The 18,402-nt window shown below is 23.0% G+C and overlaps 1 protein-coding gene across 1 annotated transcript in view; it reads left to right on the forward strand.

Annotated features, from left to right (window-relative positions):
• Window positions 1-13,040, forward strand: part of LOC122853176 — a 46,724-nt gene extending 33,684 nt beyond the window's left edge. The window contains exons 3-6 of the mRNA XM_044153476.1: window positions 1,680-1,793; window positions 8,753-8,823; window positions 10,477-10,764; window positions 12,406-13,040. Of these exons, the coding sequence (XP_044009411.1) occupies window positions 1,724-1,793; window positions 8,753-8,823; window positions 10,477-10,764; window positions 12,406-12,522 (546 nt within the window). The 5' untranslated portion in view covers window positions 1,680-1,723 and the 3' untranslated portion in view covers window positions 12,523-13,040. The remainder of the gene's footprint in view (window positions 1-1,679; window positions 1,794-8,752; window positions 8,824-10,476; window positions 10,765-12,405) is intronic.
• The last annotated feature ends 5,362 nt before the right edge of the window (window positions 13,041-18,402 follow it).

Genomic DNA, 18,402 nt, shown 5'->3' on the forward strand with positions numbered 1-18,402 from the left:
TGTGTTTGATGCCTGGGTTATATTTGCAACACAGTATTTTGTTATAAATATATATCCAAATGCTAGTTTCACTATAAATAAACATTACATTTAATTATATTATCATCTACAAATATACAGCTTTAAAAGCTCGATACACTCAGCTCTGTTTAATCAAATAAATAATAATGAAATTTATATTTGTTTACATAAAAAATATATACATTAAAGAATTTTTTTTTTTTCTCTAAATTGTTTAGAATTTTTTCTTATAAAACTTGGTAAATTCGTAGGGGAATTCTTCTTTGCGTTTAGTTGTTAGAAAAAAATGAAATGAAGATCGTAAAATGACATAGTACATTTAGTAATTTTCGACTTATTAAATTTATTTTTCGGAAAAATTAGCTCAAGAGATTTTTTTTACATAAATTAATTTAAAAAAAATATGAAAAACAAACGGTTTTTTTTATAGAACAGAAAAAAATATACTTGAAAAAATTCTGGGTGATTTTGTTTTTTTTTTTTTGGGTAGGAATTTACGAGTAGAAAAATAAATAAATACGATCAATTCTAAAAGAGACATTTAAATAGCTGACATGCTAAATTTGAATTGAAATAAAAAATGAAAAAAAAATTATTTAAATATTTATTTCAATATTAGATATTAGTTTTTTTTTTCCATAAATTGAATCACTTAAATTTGTCATTATCCATAAATAAATAATATATTTTAAAAAGTTAATAAAATTATTAAAAATAAAAAGATTAACATATTTTTAAATAAAAAATATATATTTACAATTTAAAAAAAAAATATTAATTACATATTGACGATCTTAAATTTACTTTGTATTTTTTAAAACAATTGTTATTAATATTATCAATATTATTAATATTATAATGAAAACTAATTACACAATGAAAAAAAAAAAGCAACACTAATTAAAATGAACAAACTAATGAAAATAGAAAAAAAAAAAAATTGAAAACAACAGTAATTTCACCATAATAAAAGGAAAACAAAAATAAAAAAAAAAAAGTTTATGAATTTTCAATTTTTTACGCTAGCTTTTACAATAAAGCGAATATTATTACACATTCACATGTACGCAAACAAATACAGGCATACACAAAATAGTAAAAAAAGTAGGTCGAAATGGATAGCAGCAAGTAGTATAAACTCGAATAGTCATATCTTTCGTTTTCCCTCTGGGCTAACACCATATGATGCAATGTACGTTCATTCCTTTGGGCACTGACAGAAACATCACCTTCTTATTATTAACATCTTTTTATTTACTGTATTGTGCATGTACTCCAAAACATTATTATGAATGAATTTTACTTTTTGGTATATTTATTATTATTAAATCATAAATCATAAAAATTTTCACACTCGTAAAAGTTTTATATTTTGAAAAATACATAACTTTTTATTTCAATGATAATTATCTTTTGAAAAATAAAATAATATTTTTATTCTATTGATTATTATTTAAAATTTAAAAATATATTTTTTTTATCTCAATGATAATTATAAAAATAAATAAATAATAAATGTATATTTGCAAAAGCAGCAAATATTTATTTTTTTATATATTTGTTTTTTAATTATTCTGTTTGTGGATATTAATTTTAAAATAAATAAAATATATATATGTATGTCATGATAATTTTGTTTTTATATTTTTTTAAATCAGCGCTCGGCCTGCTGTGCGTGAGGACATTCACCGACGGTGGAACAATGCTGGAGGCACCACCCGGCAGTCGAGAAGACCTGGTCGAGGCAGCAAGAACACCCTGTTCACCCACAGGTATTATTTATTTATTTTTAAATTAAATTAAATATATTAATGGTAAATTGATAATATTATTTTCATCTTTGAAATTTAATTTGTAATTAGATTTGATTGTGATAAAGAATGCAGGTATGATCGTTCAAATCCCCAAAAAATAATAGATTATTCATCAAAAAAATAAAAAATAAAAATCTCAAAATAATAGTTACCATATTAAATGGTAAATTAAAAGTTTACGAGAATATTGCAGCATTTACGTGAAACATAATTCTGCATAATATTATATTACAAACTGACTAAAATTATTTTATTTTTATCTATTATTCTAAAGATATAAACTTTATTAAATCATAAAACATACAAATTTTTTTTTTTCACTATTAAAATAAAGTATTAGAAATTCAAATCATGTTAAGATAGTTTAAATTGTGTGCATTAAAATTTATCTTCACATCACCCTCAAATAAAACAACTCAAAATATATACATCAAAAATATGTCAATACAAAATAAATACACTTGTTTCACAAAATTAGTATTAACGTTTCCATCAACACACAACCCAAGGCAAAAAAAAAAACTAACTTTTATTTTTTTCTTTTTCTAGCTCCATCAATTTAACAATACACAATCGTTTTCTTGATCCTAACATTCTCTTCCACCCTCTTTTCAAAACTTTTGTTTTTTTTTTTGCTATTTGTATCTTAATTTTCCCCTGTGTTTCAACACTCTCAATGACCCTTACAAATTCGATTTGGTGTTGGTCTAGTGTTACACAAGTTAATCAAATAATCGTTGATTTTGTTTAGCTTTATCTTTTTTCTTCACACTCATCATTATCATCATTATTTCTTTTTTCTTTTTTTTTTTTTATAAACATAAAACTTGATCAAGTTTTTCTTTTGAAGCAGCCTGTAGAAAGCATTATATATTTGCAGCTAATTTTGACGTGAATGATTATACTGATAGAGTTTAGCTTGACATATGATCACCAAGTGGAAAATCCTCAATTACATAGATGTCAGTGGCAAAATAAAAATAGAAAAAAAAATTATAATAATTTTCAAATTAATGAAAGTAATTGACATCGTTTAACGCTCAATCCATAAAAATGTCATTTAATTTTGGCATCTCGGTGTATCTTGATGTTTTCACACACACACCCACACAGATTCAAGAAGGGTGGTAGTTAAGGGGTTAAAATTTAGTAGATAAACTTGGGTAACTCAATGCTTATCCGATATTACATAACCATGTATATACATGTGATGATGCAGTTAATATTTGTAATGTAATCATTATATATTATCCCGCAATTTCATCGACACCTTTATCATTTATATATATTTTACTTATATAAATTGTTGAAATATATTTTATCTGATAATTTAAAAACATCAAGCAAAATTTGAGGGGTCGATATAATATCAAGTTTCCTTCCCTTTCATCTTTAAGACCGGACTACTTCACACAATGTCATTCAACATTTTTTTTCGTTATTTTTAAACCCCACTTGTAACGATGATTGATGATTTTATCACAACTTTTAACCACAAAAGAAAATTAAATAATAATATAAATAAAAAATGATTGATTGATTTAAAATTATAAATTCAATTATTATGAATTTTTTTTATTTTTGATTTATTGTTGTTGTTAAGTTAGTCAACTATTAAAAATTTATTACACAAAAAATATAAGCTTGTATTTTAAATGATTTAAAGAAAAATTTAATCAGCAGTTAATCCAGTGGAATTTAAAATTAAATTTTATATTTTATATTAAAAATTATTCAAGTTATAGTTTTGAGAAAATTACAAATGGTTATTGATTTACGTTTATAAACCAAGTCAATTATGGTTTAGATGAGCATTCAATATATATTCTAGCGATTAGTACATAGTTGATAAATTACCCAACATAGATGCATATATATATCGATCTGGATTTGGCTTTTTGCTAATGCAAAATAGCCTTCGATGCTTAAACGTCAGTCGTCACAACTTTATAATATATTCTGATCGACAAATATATTCAAATTATTGGTAATATTAACGTCAATTGATCATGCACAAATATTAAAACAAAATTTAATTTATCAACTTAAATTATATCGATAACATTTATATATTTTATAACTGGTAAAATAATTTAATTCAAAAAGTTTTCTACAGTTTTTATACATGCTTTATATTAAAATAGAAACCACTATTACATTGTTGATAATAATAATTATTATTATTAAATATACATGTATTTATACATATCATCACAATTATATTTAGTAACTCATGAAAAGTTTGAGTTAACATCTTAACTTTTGAATATTGTTTCAGACATTAAGTTTGAGACAACCCTTAGAATATTTGAAAATTTTAAACAACGACAATATCAGTGCAAGTTTAATGTAAATCGTTGAAGTAAAATTTGAAAATCAGTCAAGTTAAAGGTGTAGTTTTCTTGTAAATGAGTTTTTATATTTTTTAACTAGCAAAGCATTGTTGTCATCGCTTCTTGTTATGACACAATTAAAATCCAAGAAAAGAATTTTTTCTTTTAATTATTTTCATAAAACTTAAACCACGTTATTAATTTTTTTTTTTCTCTATTATAAAATCTTAAAAATAAATTTAAAAAAAAAAAAAAAAAGTCAAGCAATTGTTTCTTTTTTTTTATATTTTTTGAATCAACTTGAATTTTTTTTTTTTTTTTCATATAGTTCATCAGCAGAGACTTTTAAAATGACAAACGAAAAAGAAAAAAAAAAAAAATTTAATTAAAAATGAAAAATTTAATTAACGTCACTCAAGAAATTGCATTGAAATTTTTTTTTTTTAAGTATATATTATATATGCAGTAGAAAAATAAAAATAAAAATTGATGATCAGCTGAGTTCGTCGTTGAATGATATTTAAAAGTAAAGTTTGACAAAAAAAAAGATGATAAAGAGGCTGTACAAAAAGGGGTTGGTATAGAGTTACGTTAGAAAAATATGAAGAACGACATCGAAGACTAGTTTTCTATTTTTTTATTTCTTCTTTTAGAAGCCCACAATCAATACAGCCGATTTTCCTATCTCTCTTTTGCTCTCCTCCGGTATCTTTCTCCTATTTTTCTTGTCTTTTTTTTTTTTGTAAATGTATATGTGTCCCTGGAAAAGCCAAGGGGCTAAAGAGAAAAGGGGTATATTTATATATAGGTAGCATTGGCCATTGGCCTCGAGAGTTTACAGATCGTTCCCGCATCGTACGATGAATTATTTAGCTTGGGTCGGTAAAGTGGCCCCTCGGTGTATTTGCCCGGAACCAAAATCCAATACCCATTTTGACCATGATAATATACTAGTGTATAAACATATATACTAAAATATATATATCTATATTTGATCTGTTTAAAAAGTATACATAGACTGCCACTACACTGCGGACCATTGAATCATTGAATTATTTAAATAACTACTATTACTACGACGACACTAGTTTTATATATACACACTGTAATATTAGTTATTTAATATTTTTTTATTTATAAAATTATATTGTTTACTTTAAATTCATCTTATTTTATTATTAAACATTGAATTGTTTATGTTATTTAGTTAATTTCATCAACATTCAGCTGCAAGTAAAAAAAAAGTAGTTAAGCTCGAGTTTAGTCAGACATTGATTCTATATTCAAAAAAAGTTTTTATATAAAGATTGAAATTTTAATATAATATAATAATAAGAAAAACTTTTTATATAGATTAAAGGTTTTCTGTGGGGGTTTTTATATTTAGTTGAGTTTTTTTTTTTTAAATAATGAACATGTTTACTTTGATTTAACCCTTGTCTTTTATAATTATGTCCTACAGGGGTTTCGTTTGAAATTAAAAAATTCACAAACTCAGGATAAAGTAGAGCAGTTTTTATTTATTTAATGAAAATTGACGGGTAAAAAAGAGCAAAAAACTTAATCAATTTTTATTTCTATTTCTCACTCACATCAGCTGGAAAATTCAATATTATTGATAAAAAATATGTTGAAATATAAAGTACATTTTCAAGTTTATTATAAAAGATATTTTTTTTATTTATATTTTATTTTTATTTTTATATTTTTATGTCAAAGGTAAATGCATTTTTTGATAATATTTATAACCTGTAAAGTTGAACTTATGGATTTTCAAGATGAAAAATAAGCTTATGTTTTTGTATTTACATGTAATGACAAAAAACAAAATGGAAATTGTTGACCTTATTTTTTTTTTTTTGATTGATTTAATAAGAAATTTCGTTGGAAGTTAGTTTTGTTAATTATGCATTCCAATAGAGTTGAAAAAATACTTCTCTTTTACGACATATATAAATTTAATCCTTTTGGGCGATATCATGTGAAAGTATCATGATTGCAAGCCATTCAGTATCGTAAATTTTTTATCATCAACTTTACTATTTTTTTTTTTTTTTTTTTCTAGTAGTTATTACATTGAATTGTATTTGTACAGGTATATTTTTAGAAAAAAGATAAAAGTTATATAAAATTGTGTTGAAGAAAAAACTGATTTTTTTATGATATGTAATAAACATCAATTTACGTGCATATTTTACTATCATACTCGTAAATGGATACAATTTTTATTATCTCAAGAAAAAAATATAAAATAAAAATAAAAAAATAAATTTACCCTTGTTTTAAATTAAGAATATTTATCTACAGTATTGAGGCAATTATTTAACACTTAATTTTGACCTGAAAAATCAAACACAATAAAAAAAATTTTTTTTTTTAAATATAAAATCAAAAAAAAGAAAAGAAACAATATCGGTTTTTATTTGCAAATTTAACTCTACACTTTAAACGTTTCAATATAAAAAAAAAAAAAAAAAAAAACCGGAATTATATTTTTATGGTAAAAAAAAGGGTGCAAATATGTGCGTTATATTCAGAGGTATAAATATATTTTTAGAAAAATTTTTATACATACGTGACAAATAAAAATATATATGAATATTATTTTTTCTATCTTTTATTTTTTTTATATTTCGTTATCAATATATTAGAGAAAAAAAAAACAAAATGTTCGATTTTATTGTTAACAATATGTGATATTTATATTTTTCGATTTTATCGAAATAAAATGATTTCAAATTTCCGTTCATCATTTGAATGCTCGTTAAATTTTCAGTGAGATAAAAACAAAATAAAAACAAAAAAAAATATCAGTATGAAACGAAAAGATAACGACTCGATTTCCATCAAAATAAATTGCATGAAAATTCATTTTGGTCAATGATGCGTTAATCAAAGTCGCAATCGTATCCAAAATGTAACAAGCAATTTATTTTATTTTATTTTTCCGAAGCATTTTTAACGGAAAATTGCTTCAATGCAGTGAGCGCCTTTATATTTTCTTATTTTTTTTAAAAATTGCCAGTGCATCCTCCTCTTTTCGCACTCTTTTACATTCAGGTATTATTATTTTTTTTTTTTCATTTTTTCCGTATACGTTTACGCCCCGTCGTTGCGCTCCATCTACTTTGAATCTCATTAAATGAGATAACTTTTCAGCCGGATACCCAGCCGATGTTATTTCTGATATATATTTCTTGTGGAAAACTAGTCTGGTAACTGAAAAATGTTGTGAATTAAATTAACATTTATCATTAAGTAATTTTTTTTTTTTTAATAAACTTCAAGTTATAAACTTATTCAGTTATGAAATAAAAAAAATAACATAAATACATATTGAAAAATAAATAATAAATGTTTTTTTCAACGATATTATTTCAGGATTTTAAGTACAAATGATTATTGATTATTTTCTTCATCTCATTTAAGATTAAAAAATTTTTTTTCTAACGTTAAACTTTATGAAAATTTAAGTCTATTATATTTTTTGTTTTTCATTTTATAATAGGATTTTTTAAACTCATATAAAAGTTTCGTTTTTCTCTCTTTATATTTTAAGTTTTATTTTATTTCATTTTGTATGTATTGGAGTTCATTGGTTCTTTAACAAAAAAGTAATTTTGCAAAAGAAAAAAAAATATTTAAGTCATGAAATGGAAAAAGTATAATAAAATTTTTCATTTATTTCATTTTTTTTTTTTTTTTTCGAAAAGTTAACACCAAAGTTGATAACTACTTTTAGTCTATGACATATAATAATTGAATTTATTTTATGTCGTTGACTCTGAGGTATTTATATGTCATTGAAATTTAAAAAAAAAAAAGTCATCATATGTCAAAATTGTCTGTAAATTTATTGTGAAACAAAAATGAAAAAAAAATAAAATAAAATACATAAATTTGCATTTATAAAAATTCTAATTTAAATATATATTTTATTTATTTATCGAATTTATAATAAATTCAAGTCTGACCCAGAGACACTCATAAATTTATCTGTCATCATTTCACATAGCTGTTAGGCCATACATTAAATATATATTTTCCATTTGAACGAGAACCAATTTTCAAAATGACATTTGTTACTTATCGCTGAATCTTCTTATTTCCGTTTGGTATTATCTATGCACTTTTCAGTATAAAAAAAATATAAAAAAACCTGAATAATCATCTAGAAATATATAACTCAATTTACTTTTTTGTTGGGTCAATGAATATCACTTGTTAAAATATTTTAAATTCAATGAAAAAATGTGAATAATAAATTTTTCTCTTTAACAAAATTCAAAATAAAGAAAAAAAAAATACTATAAATTAATTAATTGTAATTTTTAATAAAGATAATTTGATTGGACCTTTAAATTTGAAATTTAAGTATTTTTCATTCATTTATTTATTTATTTGTTTATTTATATTTTTAATAATATTTGAATTCTTTCAACAATCTGCTAATTTATTTAGCAAACTATTTCACTGAGTTAATTCACCTTTTCACTCAGCAAAATTTATCCAGCCACGTTTATACGGGAGCTATTACTTTAGCCAACAGTCCAGTATAACTAATTTAACTTCTTCGTGTTTCAGATTTGGACACAATGCTATACGGCTACAGCAATGACATATACGTACTGGATCATACGCCCGAGTCCATGCCAGTGAGTAGCTAATCAAATTTTACTTTTATCTTGTAAAATTTATAAATATAATAATAATGCTTTATTGTACGTTTGAAACTTTTTTCATGAAAAAAAAAAAAACATTTCTCTTTTTTTCATCAATCTAAAAACGTATATAGTATATACACACAGGCATACAATTTGAATAAATTTTTACCTTCATTAGACTCTTCCAACTCATTCGTTAGCAAGTAATTTGCAGTTAATAATGAAAAAAAAATAATAATTTTAATAAAATGTAGATATAAAAGTATGATGAGTTTAAATGAAAATGCAAATTGAAAATTGTAAATTTAAAGCTTTTCAGGTAAAATGAAAATTATTCTGATTGTTTTTTTTTTTTTGATGTAAAAATTTTATTTTTTAAAATTGCATTTGCATAGGCACAGTTTTATTAATTTATACTTTTTAAAATTCAAAAAAAAAAACAAAAAGTTATTAACAAAGCGACATACACCCTAAAAAAAAATGAAAAGTTTTTTTTTTTTTTTTTTTAACGAATACATTTTAATTATTTTTGAAAATTTGATATTTAAAATGAAAAAAAAAAAACAATCAATAATATTAGAACAAGAGTATTTTCATTTATTTATTTATTATATATTTTTAATTATTTCAAAAATATATATATATTCATTTTTATATTTTCATTTGTTTTTTTGATTTATCCCCATTGCAATTAGTGATAGAAATAAAATTGTCTGATACATTTGTGAAGTGATTCGATGTCAATAAATTGTACACATATATACTTGTCACAGTTTTATATATAGATGAAAAAAAGGTATATTAAAACTTTGACGAACAACCCACCACAATGTCTGTGAGATGTATAAATTTTTTTTATTTATTTTCTTTAATTTCACAAATAACAATGATAAAACTCGATAATTGATTTGAGTGTCTCAATTTCAATCAATCATTCAAAAGAGAAAAACAAGACAAAACTTGATAATATTATCATAAAACGAATAAAATTAAATAAAAACTTCCAGATAAAATCAAATGAAATTAACAGTATGAAATAAAAATAAAAATATCGGTTAGTAAAAATTAATAAATCAAGTGTATTTTCTAGTGATCCAATAATTCAAGCTGACATTACAAATGTCAAAATAAAAAATAACAAGTATATCTATTTTTTAGTGTCAAAAAAAAATAAAGAAAATGTCACACATTGTTCTGTTATCTCAATGAATCAACTGGCAATTGATTATATAATATATATTGATAATTAATAAAAGCTCCAAACAATAGTATATAAATTGAATGAAAAAACTTTATTTTTCGATTATTATTTTACCGAGAAATTTTGGTGAGTCACGTTGATGACATAATATTCATAGCCCTGGAAACTAGTGACAAAACAAAACCAAGTGAACAGGGTTATCGTTGGCCATTCCAGTTGGCTTGTTCAACATGATGGTATCAGGCCACATGGCCATTATGTTTACTTCCTTGACCCATCGAAAGTCATTCGTGATATTTTCCTTGCAGCCAACTTCAACTTCTTTTTATACTTTTCTTATTTTTCTTTTGGCCCTCATGTAATTAAAACTTATCCAACAACAATTTCAAGATGTTTTGTTGAATAAATATTAACATAATAATAATAAAATAATTAATTTACAGGACATGGATATGCTTCAACTTTTTGTATCACCAGCTGGTCGTGCACTTGTTACTGGTGATAATCATAATCGTCGACGTAATCAAACAACGACGTCATCATTGATACGTGAATTACCAATATCAAGAACGAAAAATACAAGAAGAATAATTATTGAACAAACAAATAGTAATAATCCAAGTCCACCACCGAGACAACGTAAATCAAGTACTGAACTTTACAAAGAAGCTGTTGAAATACTTGGTCTCACTTGCTCACTCAATGACAGCTGTCGATGCATGGACTGTCAGGTAATTTTTTTTCATAATAAAATTATATTTTTTACATTATTAGCATGTTTTTTATTTACAATAAATATTACTATAAATTATATAATTCAACAATAAATTTAAAATATATTTGTAAAATAAAAAAGATAAATTGCTAAATATTTCATTTTTTTTTCTTCAGTAAAATTGAAAGCTGTCATGTTTTGTGTAAATAAAAATAAATAAAATATAATTTATAATGATAAATTAAATTTTAAATATCAATGATAATTGAACATTCAATAAAATTTATTTGATCAATTTACAATTAATTAAAATAAAATTTATACACAAATGAAAATTAAATTTATTATTTATTTTTTTGACATTGGAATATATAAATTACTAGAGATACCGACCCTTCAGCTCTTGTATATACACTACTTGATTTTCTCCTTTGAAAATTAACTTGAACGTTTCTCGATACTCTCGAGTGATGTGCATTAGTCTAGTACATAAAATGAATCGCCATCGATAACTCAGAAGCAATCGAATTAACTGTTCAAGTTAATGTTCGTTCTACAAGTGACTCAACTTGTAACTATTTTATTGATGTTTCTTTTTTTTCTCAATTTTTATTTGTCTTTTGATCAATTATACTAAAATTAACTTGTATAATTTTATATATATATTGTCATTTCAATTTAAGGAAAATCCAAAATATCAAAATAAAAATAGACTCTGTTTTTTAATATTTAAATTTGAAAAAAAAAAAAAAAAAGACTAATAGGGCTAATAAGGAGATATTTATGTCAATCAATTGTCAAATTTACAGTGACACTACATTTTTTTTTGGGCTCTGTAATTTTTTAAAATTATTTATTCGTAAGTTCTTTAAATTTTTGTTTCATAAAAAAAAATTTAAGCTCATTAATAAACCGTTAAAATAGTGTTTGGGATTTCGTTTTTTTATTTTGACGATAATATGTATTAAATAATATTGATCGAATACACATGTGTATGAAAATACATGTTGACTGGTATATTAATTTGCACATGTATCGATACAATGTGTATCAAGTAACAGAGGCTTTAGAGAAAATACGAAAATTTTAGTTGTTTCACAACTACCACCTGGGTAATTGTCCTCTGGGAATATGCTACTCCAATTACTCTCTGAAAATTCATTCGAATAACCATTTGCAAAATTTATAAAATACCATTTTTTAAATTATCCATCGCTATTATTATCATCATTTAATAGTAATAATATTTTTAACCAATTTATTTTTAATTGGTATTTTGTATTTGATTTTTAATTCTCACTTGAAATTTTTTTTTTTTTTTCCAATAATTTTGATTGATAAATCATATTTTTAATCAAGTAATTTTTTTATTTTTACATTTGTTTTTTTTTCTGTAGACTAGTATAAATATAATTTTAAATCTAATTTTTATCTTCTAATAAGTTTTCATTTTTTTTATTTAATAAAAAAAAAATGAAACCAAATCAAATATTATTTTTTTAAATAAGTAATTTTAAAAACGAAAAAAAAAAAATAATATTTAGCTTTTTATATTCTTTTATTAATAATTAATTAAATAATAAAAAATATTTGTTAATAAATTTATTTAATAATAATAATAATAATAATTGTTTTGATTTTTAAAAAAATATTTCAGAGTAATTATTTTGACTTTGAGGAGGATTGTGGTGATTCAAGACCTGAATTAGCAGCAGGTACACCACTGTTATTGGATCATGCTTTGACCCATCCACTGACTTGCTCTATACAGTAGTAAAAGCCATCGACACGCACATAGAGACACACATCACAACCCCTTCAAGTGTCTCAATCGATCTGTCAGCGGTTTCTCCGCGGGTGCGGACGTGCCACCTCTGCCAATCTTGCCTTCAAGACTCAACTGTGGAAATAATCTCTTTGTGTGAATTTTCTCTCTTTATCTCTCTCTCTCTCTCTGCTTTTCATCACATTCCATCTCATTTCATCTTTAACTATGTATCCCCTTTTATCTTTTCGTTATCTTTCTCTTTTTTTATTTATCTTTCTAACCCTCTTTTCTCCTTTTCATCGCCTCCTTCAGCTTCACATCTTAGCTCAGAACGTGCGTTGACAACGAATACGACGAACAAGACGAGTCTTGGAAAAATAAATCCAGAAAATATATATATATATTAAGTAAAAAAAACAGTAAAAAATCAAGGTGATTTTCGTAAGCACGGAGATGAAAATAAGAAGATAAAAAATACATAAAAAAAAAAAAACTTAAACGAAAGTAGAAAAATCGAGGACACGTCAGACAAGCTTGAGAAAATCAAGTGTATGACTTGTACCTCATGTATGTCGATAAATTTAAACATTTAATATTTAAATAAATTAAAAATAAAATAAATAAAGTAGATAAATTATTAAATAATTAATATAATAATAAAAATTTATAAATTATATATGGCCTATAAAAATAATAATTTATTAAACAATTCTAATTTGTTTTTATTTGTAATAATAATCATAAAAAAAAAAAAGTTTACATCGTAAATTAAAGCTACTCAATCATCTCAAGCTTACTTCAAATTTTACGTTCATAGTACTTTTATACAAAAACATAAATAATGTAATATTGTACTAGGTATACTATCCCCCCAAATTTTATTGATCATAAAAGAAAAAGAAATATATAAAAAAAAAAAAAAATCTTCACAACAGCAAAACGTGCCAAAGAAAAAAAAAAAAAGAAAAATTAAACGAAAAAAAAAAGAAAATATAGGTTTGAGTATTAATAATTTTATCAAAGTTAATGCTGTAGATATTAATCTGAAAAATAACAATAAATGAATGATGAATGAATTGTTTTTTTTTTTTAAATAAAATAAAAAATAAACGTTTGAATTGCAGAAGAAAAAATTGTATCCATCTAATAAAATTAAATAAATATTCTTGTGCCAAAAAGAAATAAAATAAAATAAAAAACAACAGCCAAATAAAAATTAATTAATTTATTAAATTGCAATATAATTATGTATTATTATTTTTATTTTATTTTTGATGAATTTAGTTGACTGTGTTACCTAGTCATCAAGACATGTGCATATTTTGTCTCTCTCTTTTTCTCTTTCTGTTTTCCTCTTTATCTTTTCACGTGATTCAGCATGATTGTACATTGTACAGCCGTAATTAACGGAAATTTGACAAATATAATTGCTGACTCACAAAACGTCCAGTGTATTTATGCATTATGAAAAAAAAATTACCCTCATTATATAAATTAAATTCATATTAATGAATAATTATAAAGCAATTAAAAATTTATAATGATTTTGTTTATGAAAAAATTAAAAAATCAAATTAATTATAACAATTTAATGGTCATATATTTAATTTGTTCTCATTTTGTTTTTATTATTTTAGAAATATTTTATCTATGTGATGTTTGATTTTTTTCTAATTTTTTTTTGAATAATTATATATGAATAAACATTGTGTATATTTATTAATATCATAAATAATAATTTAATGATATGTTGGTTTGAATAGGCAATTGGCCTAAGGGCATTAAATATATACTGAAACATTGCATTAAAATTGTCAAATTAATTTATTTACTTATTTTTTTTTTTTTGTTTATTAATTTTTAAATGTACAGATGTTTAATTTTACTGTAAATTATTATTATTAAATTTTTAAATTTTAAAACAAAGCGCGGTTAATATTACAGTTGAAAAAATTAAAAAAAAAAAAAAAATATCTTGCCTAAATAAATTTAATTTTAATATTAAAAAAAATTAAATTAAATCATTAATCATGCCTACATTGTAAAGATATCACAATCATATTTAAATATCTGTCTTTTTACTTTTAAAAAACGTTTATTAAAAAAATAAAATTGCAAGAAATTATTAAATATTTGTAGTTGCTTTATATAATGCCCAGATCGATGATCACTCATCCAAGAAAGTAATAAATAAAAATTTTAAAAAAATTAATAAATAGATAATAATAATAGTATGATAAATTAAAATATTATTGTTAATAATAATTATTATTATGAGAAAGATAAACTAAAAAAGGTCAAGCAAATAAATAAATTAAAAATAAAAAAATTATTAAACTTGAATAAATTTTATTTGAATGTTAATTAATTTAGCATCGATGTATTAAATAAAAATCGATGCAATGTGAGAAACCCTGCCTTTTCATCACTCGATTATAAGATTATTGATATTGATTATAATAAAATTAAATTGATATAAATTATAAATAAATAAGTGAATAAAAAAAAAGCTACAATATTTGTTGTAAAATTAATTTTATTATCCTACAATTTTTTAAATACCTTGAATTATTTATTGAATTATTATTATTATTATTATTTATTGAATATTTAATTATTAAAAGGATTATAAGATTTATTTTTAATTATTATTTAACATCTGAAAATACTTTGATCTATAAAACATTTGAAATTCACTTTGTGAATTTATATTTTATTTTATAAATTTTTTATTTAAATATATAGGAGAATATATATTATTAAATATATGACATTTTTTAAAAATGAATTTACTTTATCAGTAGTGTGTAAATATTAATTTGCATAATCATAAATATCAGAATAAAATTTACATAGAAAATATATAAGTAAATTGACATTAAAATAGTTTGTGGATTTTTTTTGTTTTCTCTAAATTTATTCTATAATTATAATACAAGTATTTGACATAATAAAAAGTGGAAAAAAAATGTTTTAATGATTATTCTCTACTAGATATTTGAAAGATAAGTTTAATTGTAAGAAAAAAAAACAGAAAATCTAAATTAAACAATATTATGTTAACAAAAAGGCTTCACTGTTTTTTGAGCTTTAAAAAGCTTTTAATTTAATTATCAAAATTATATTAATTTAAAAAACAATAAATATAATTAATTTAAAATGAAAAAAATAATTTTCTTATTATTGTAAAATAATTGTTTATAATATTTTTTTTCTCAGTGGTTTAAAGATATTTAAATGTGAGTCAGCATGTTTTTTTATGTGGGATGTAATAATAGGTCAGTAGAGATCGATGAAATGACAATTTCAAGAGGTGTCATAAAAAAAAAATATACTTGGAATATTCAGATGCTTCAATCTAGCGAAAATTCAGGGAATTCAGAGAGTTCAGATAATTTTATTCTCAGAAATGATAACAGCTTTGCAGGCAGTGAGCTTATCAACCCTCAGAATTATATCAACAGCCAGTTTTTCAATCTTCTACATCACTCATAGTCAATGTAAAAATTTTCTATATACAAAAAAATTCATCAACGAAAAGCTCTGTAGATGGTAGAAGCAACCCGATAAAAAGCTCTAAAATAAAAAATCATCCCTTACAACGAAAGCAACACCGATTTACCTCAACAATAAAATTTTTCATTTTTTTTTTTTTTCAAAATTATAAAATTCTAAAATATATATTTTTAAATTCAATAAAATTCAGCAATAAAAAAAAAAGTAATTTTAATTTTTTAATAATTTTTATTACTTTTAAAATTTTTAAATTTGAAAAAATAAAAAAAAATTGTTTTATCTATTTTTTTTCAGTCAAATATATATATAATTTAAAAATGAATAAAATATAAAAATTTCGATGACAATATTGAAAGTATCTATTGAATAATAATATGTTCTCTCGATATGCATCAAAATTTTTTTTTTTATTTTAACATTTCAATTCCCCGGTGAAACATGAATAGACATTGGACCGTAGCGACCACTTGGAGACACGATGCAAATTCAATTCTCGCGGATACTCTTATCTTTATAAAATAATTTTTTTTTTTCTTATTGAACAACCCCTCGGTTATATAGCCGAGTTGTATGTATAGATAGTAAGACACCTTTGGGATCATCGCTTATATCGGAAGTCACTTTGAATACCGATATTCAACAAATTTTATTTATTTTTTTATTCATTCAAGATGCGACATGACTGCATATCAAAAGTTCAAATAAAAAAATAAAATAAATATTTTTGTGGTATACTATTATTATTACTCAATATTTTTTAAATAAAAAAAAAAGGACATCGATCAGTACAAGAGTCATAAAAGAAGCAAAAAAATAAAATAGAAAAAGGTTAAAACGAAATAACGCGAATAAGGCCTTTTTTTTTTATTTTTATTTCGACCCTTGAAGATGATACTATCCTTCGCATGACGCGTAGAATACTTAAAATTCAATTTCACTATATATGTATATTTTTTAACCCCTATTTTGTGTTTTTTTTTTTTTTTTTCAAATGGGGTATATACTGGTGAATATACTGGGCGGTGACGTCGAACGTTTCGCATAAAGTATTCGTACCCGTCGATCGGAACCACCTAGAAGAAACTGAGTTACGAGCTACGTGGTACCGTCACCCATCTCATTTTCCTTGTACATATATAAAAAAAAAAAACCAACTGCATTGAACGACACACAACTTTGGACAAGTGTCTCTTGAGATCAAAATAATCCCTAATACATTTAAACTCGCAACCGAGTTGATATTTTTTTTTACTTTTTTTTTTTTCTTTACTCTTCTCGTCTTACAACTGCTTTCTTCACTCTTAAGAATTGTTTTACATTTTTATTTATCTTGTTATCTTTATTCTTTAGTTTAGTTTCTTTTTTTTTTTTTTTGTTGGGTAATTCGATAGTCTAATTTTCGATGAGACGCTGGAAGAATAATGACAATGAATAAATTGAAAAATGGAAATATACTTATTGACGCTGAGACATCAAAATTAATGGAAAAGAGTTGGATAAAATAAAATATACTCGGCTTGTTTCATCAATGATTCAGCAAGAAAAAAAAATAAAAATGAAACAAGATATACGGGGAATGTTTTACTTCGTTGAAGTTGAGTCTTTGGGGATCAATTTCGCGGGTGGAAACGACGATACTTTTGCCAACAAATAATCACTCCTCTTCACGATCGACGAGTCCTAGTTTATTTATTATTCAACTGTCAGTTGTGGGTAATGAACAGACGGTTTTATTAAATAATTATATTATTTTTTTTTTTTTTTTTATCAAGTTTATAGTGTATACACTTGAAAATGATCAATAAAAATCTCATCAATAATCAATATATTTTATTTTTAAATGTGCGTTATTTATAGACATTTAAAATTACATGGAAAATAAATAAATAACATATTTTAAAAGATAAAAATAGTGGGATTAATAAAAAAAAAAAAAAATTCCATTGTATCATTTATGAGGTGAACGGGTGTTGACGTCAAATATTCGCTGATGGACATTGTGAGTGATGACATTGGCGCGTGCCAGTCCTTTCACTTGAAGAATGTCATTTGTTTTTATCCAACAAAGTATTTTTTTCCCATTTCATTCATTCGTTCAAGTTTATTTTTCTTGGACGTTCAAGTGAGTTACTGTTCTATATATCTAATATACCACTTGAACTTATTTTTAAAAGAAAAAATAATAATAGCTGTATATTTTTACGTAAAACAAAAAAAAAAAAATAACAATTCTTGAAATCTAATTTACTTTTCTTATTATATTTTTGTCAAATAAAATTTTGATATTGATGATAAAATTAATTGTCATTGTTTTTCAACTTGTTTATTTATTTTTTTACGACAATAATTATTTAATCTGTCATGTTTGTC

This window comes from Aphidius gifuensis, linkage group LG3 (genome assembly GCF_014905175.1).
Source record: "Aphidius gifuensis isolate YNYX2018 linkage group LG3, ASM1490517v1, whole genome shotgun sequence".
Taxonomy (NCBI): domain Eukaryota; kingdom Metazoa; phylum Arthropoda; class Insecta; order Hymenoptera; family Braconidae; genus Aphidius; species Aphidius gifuensis.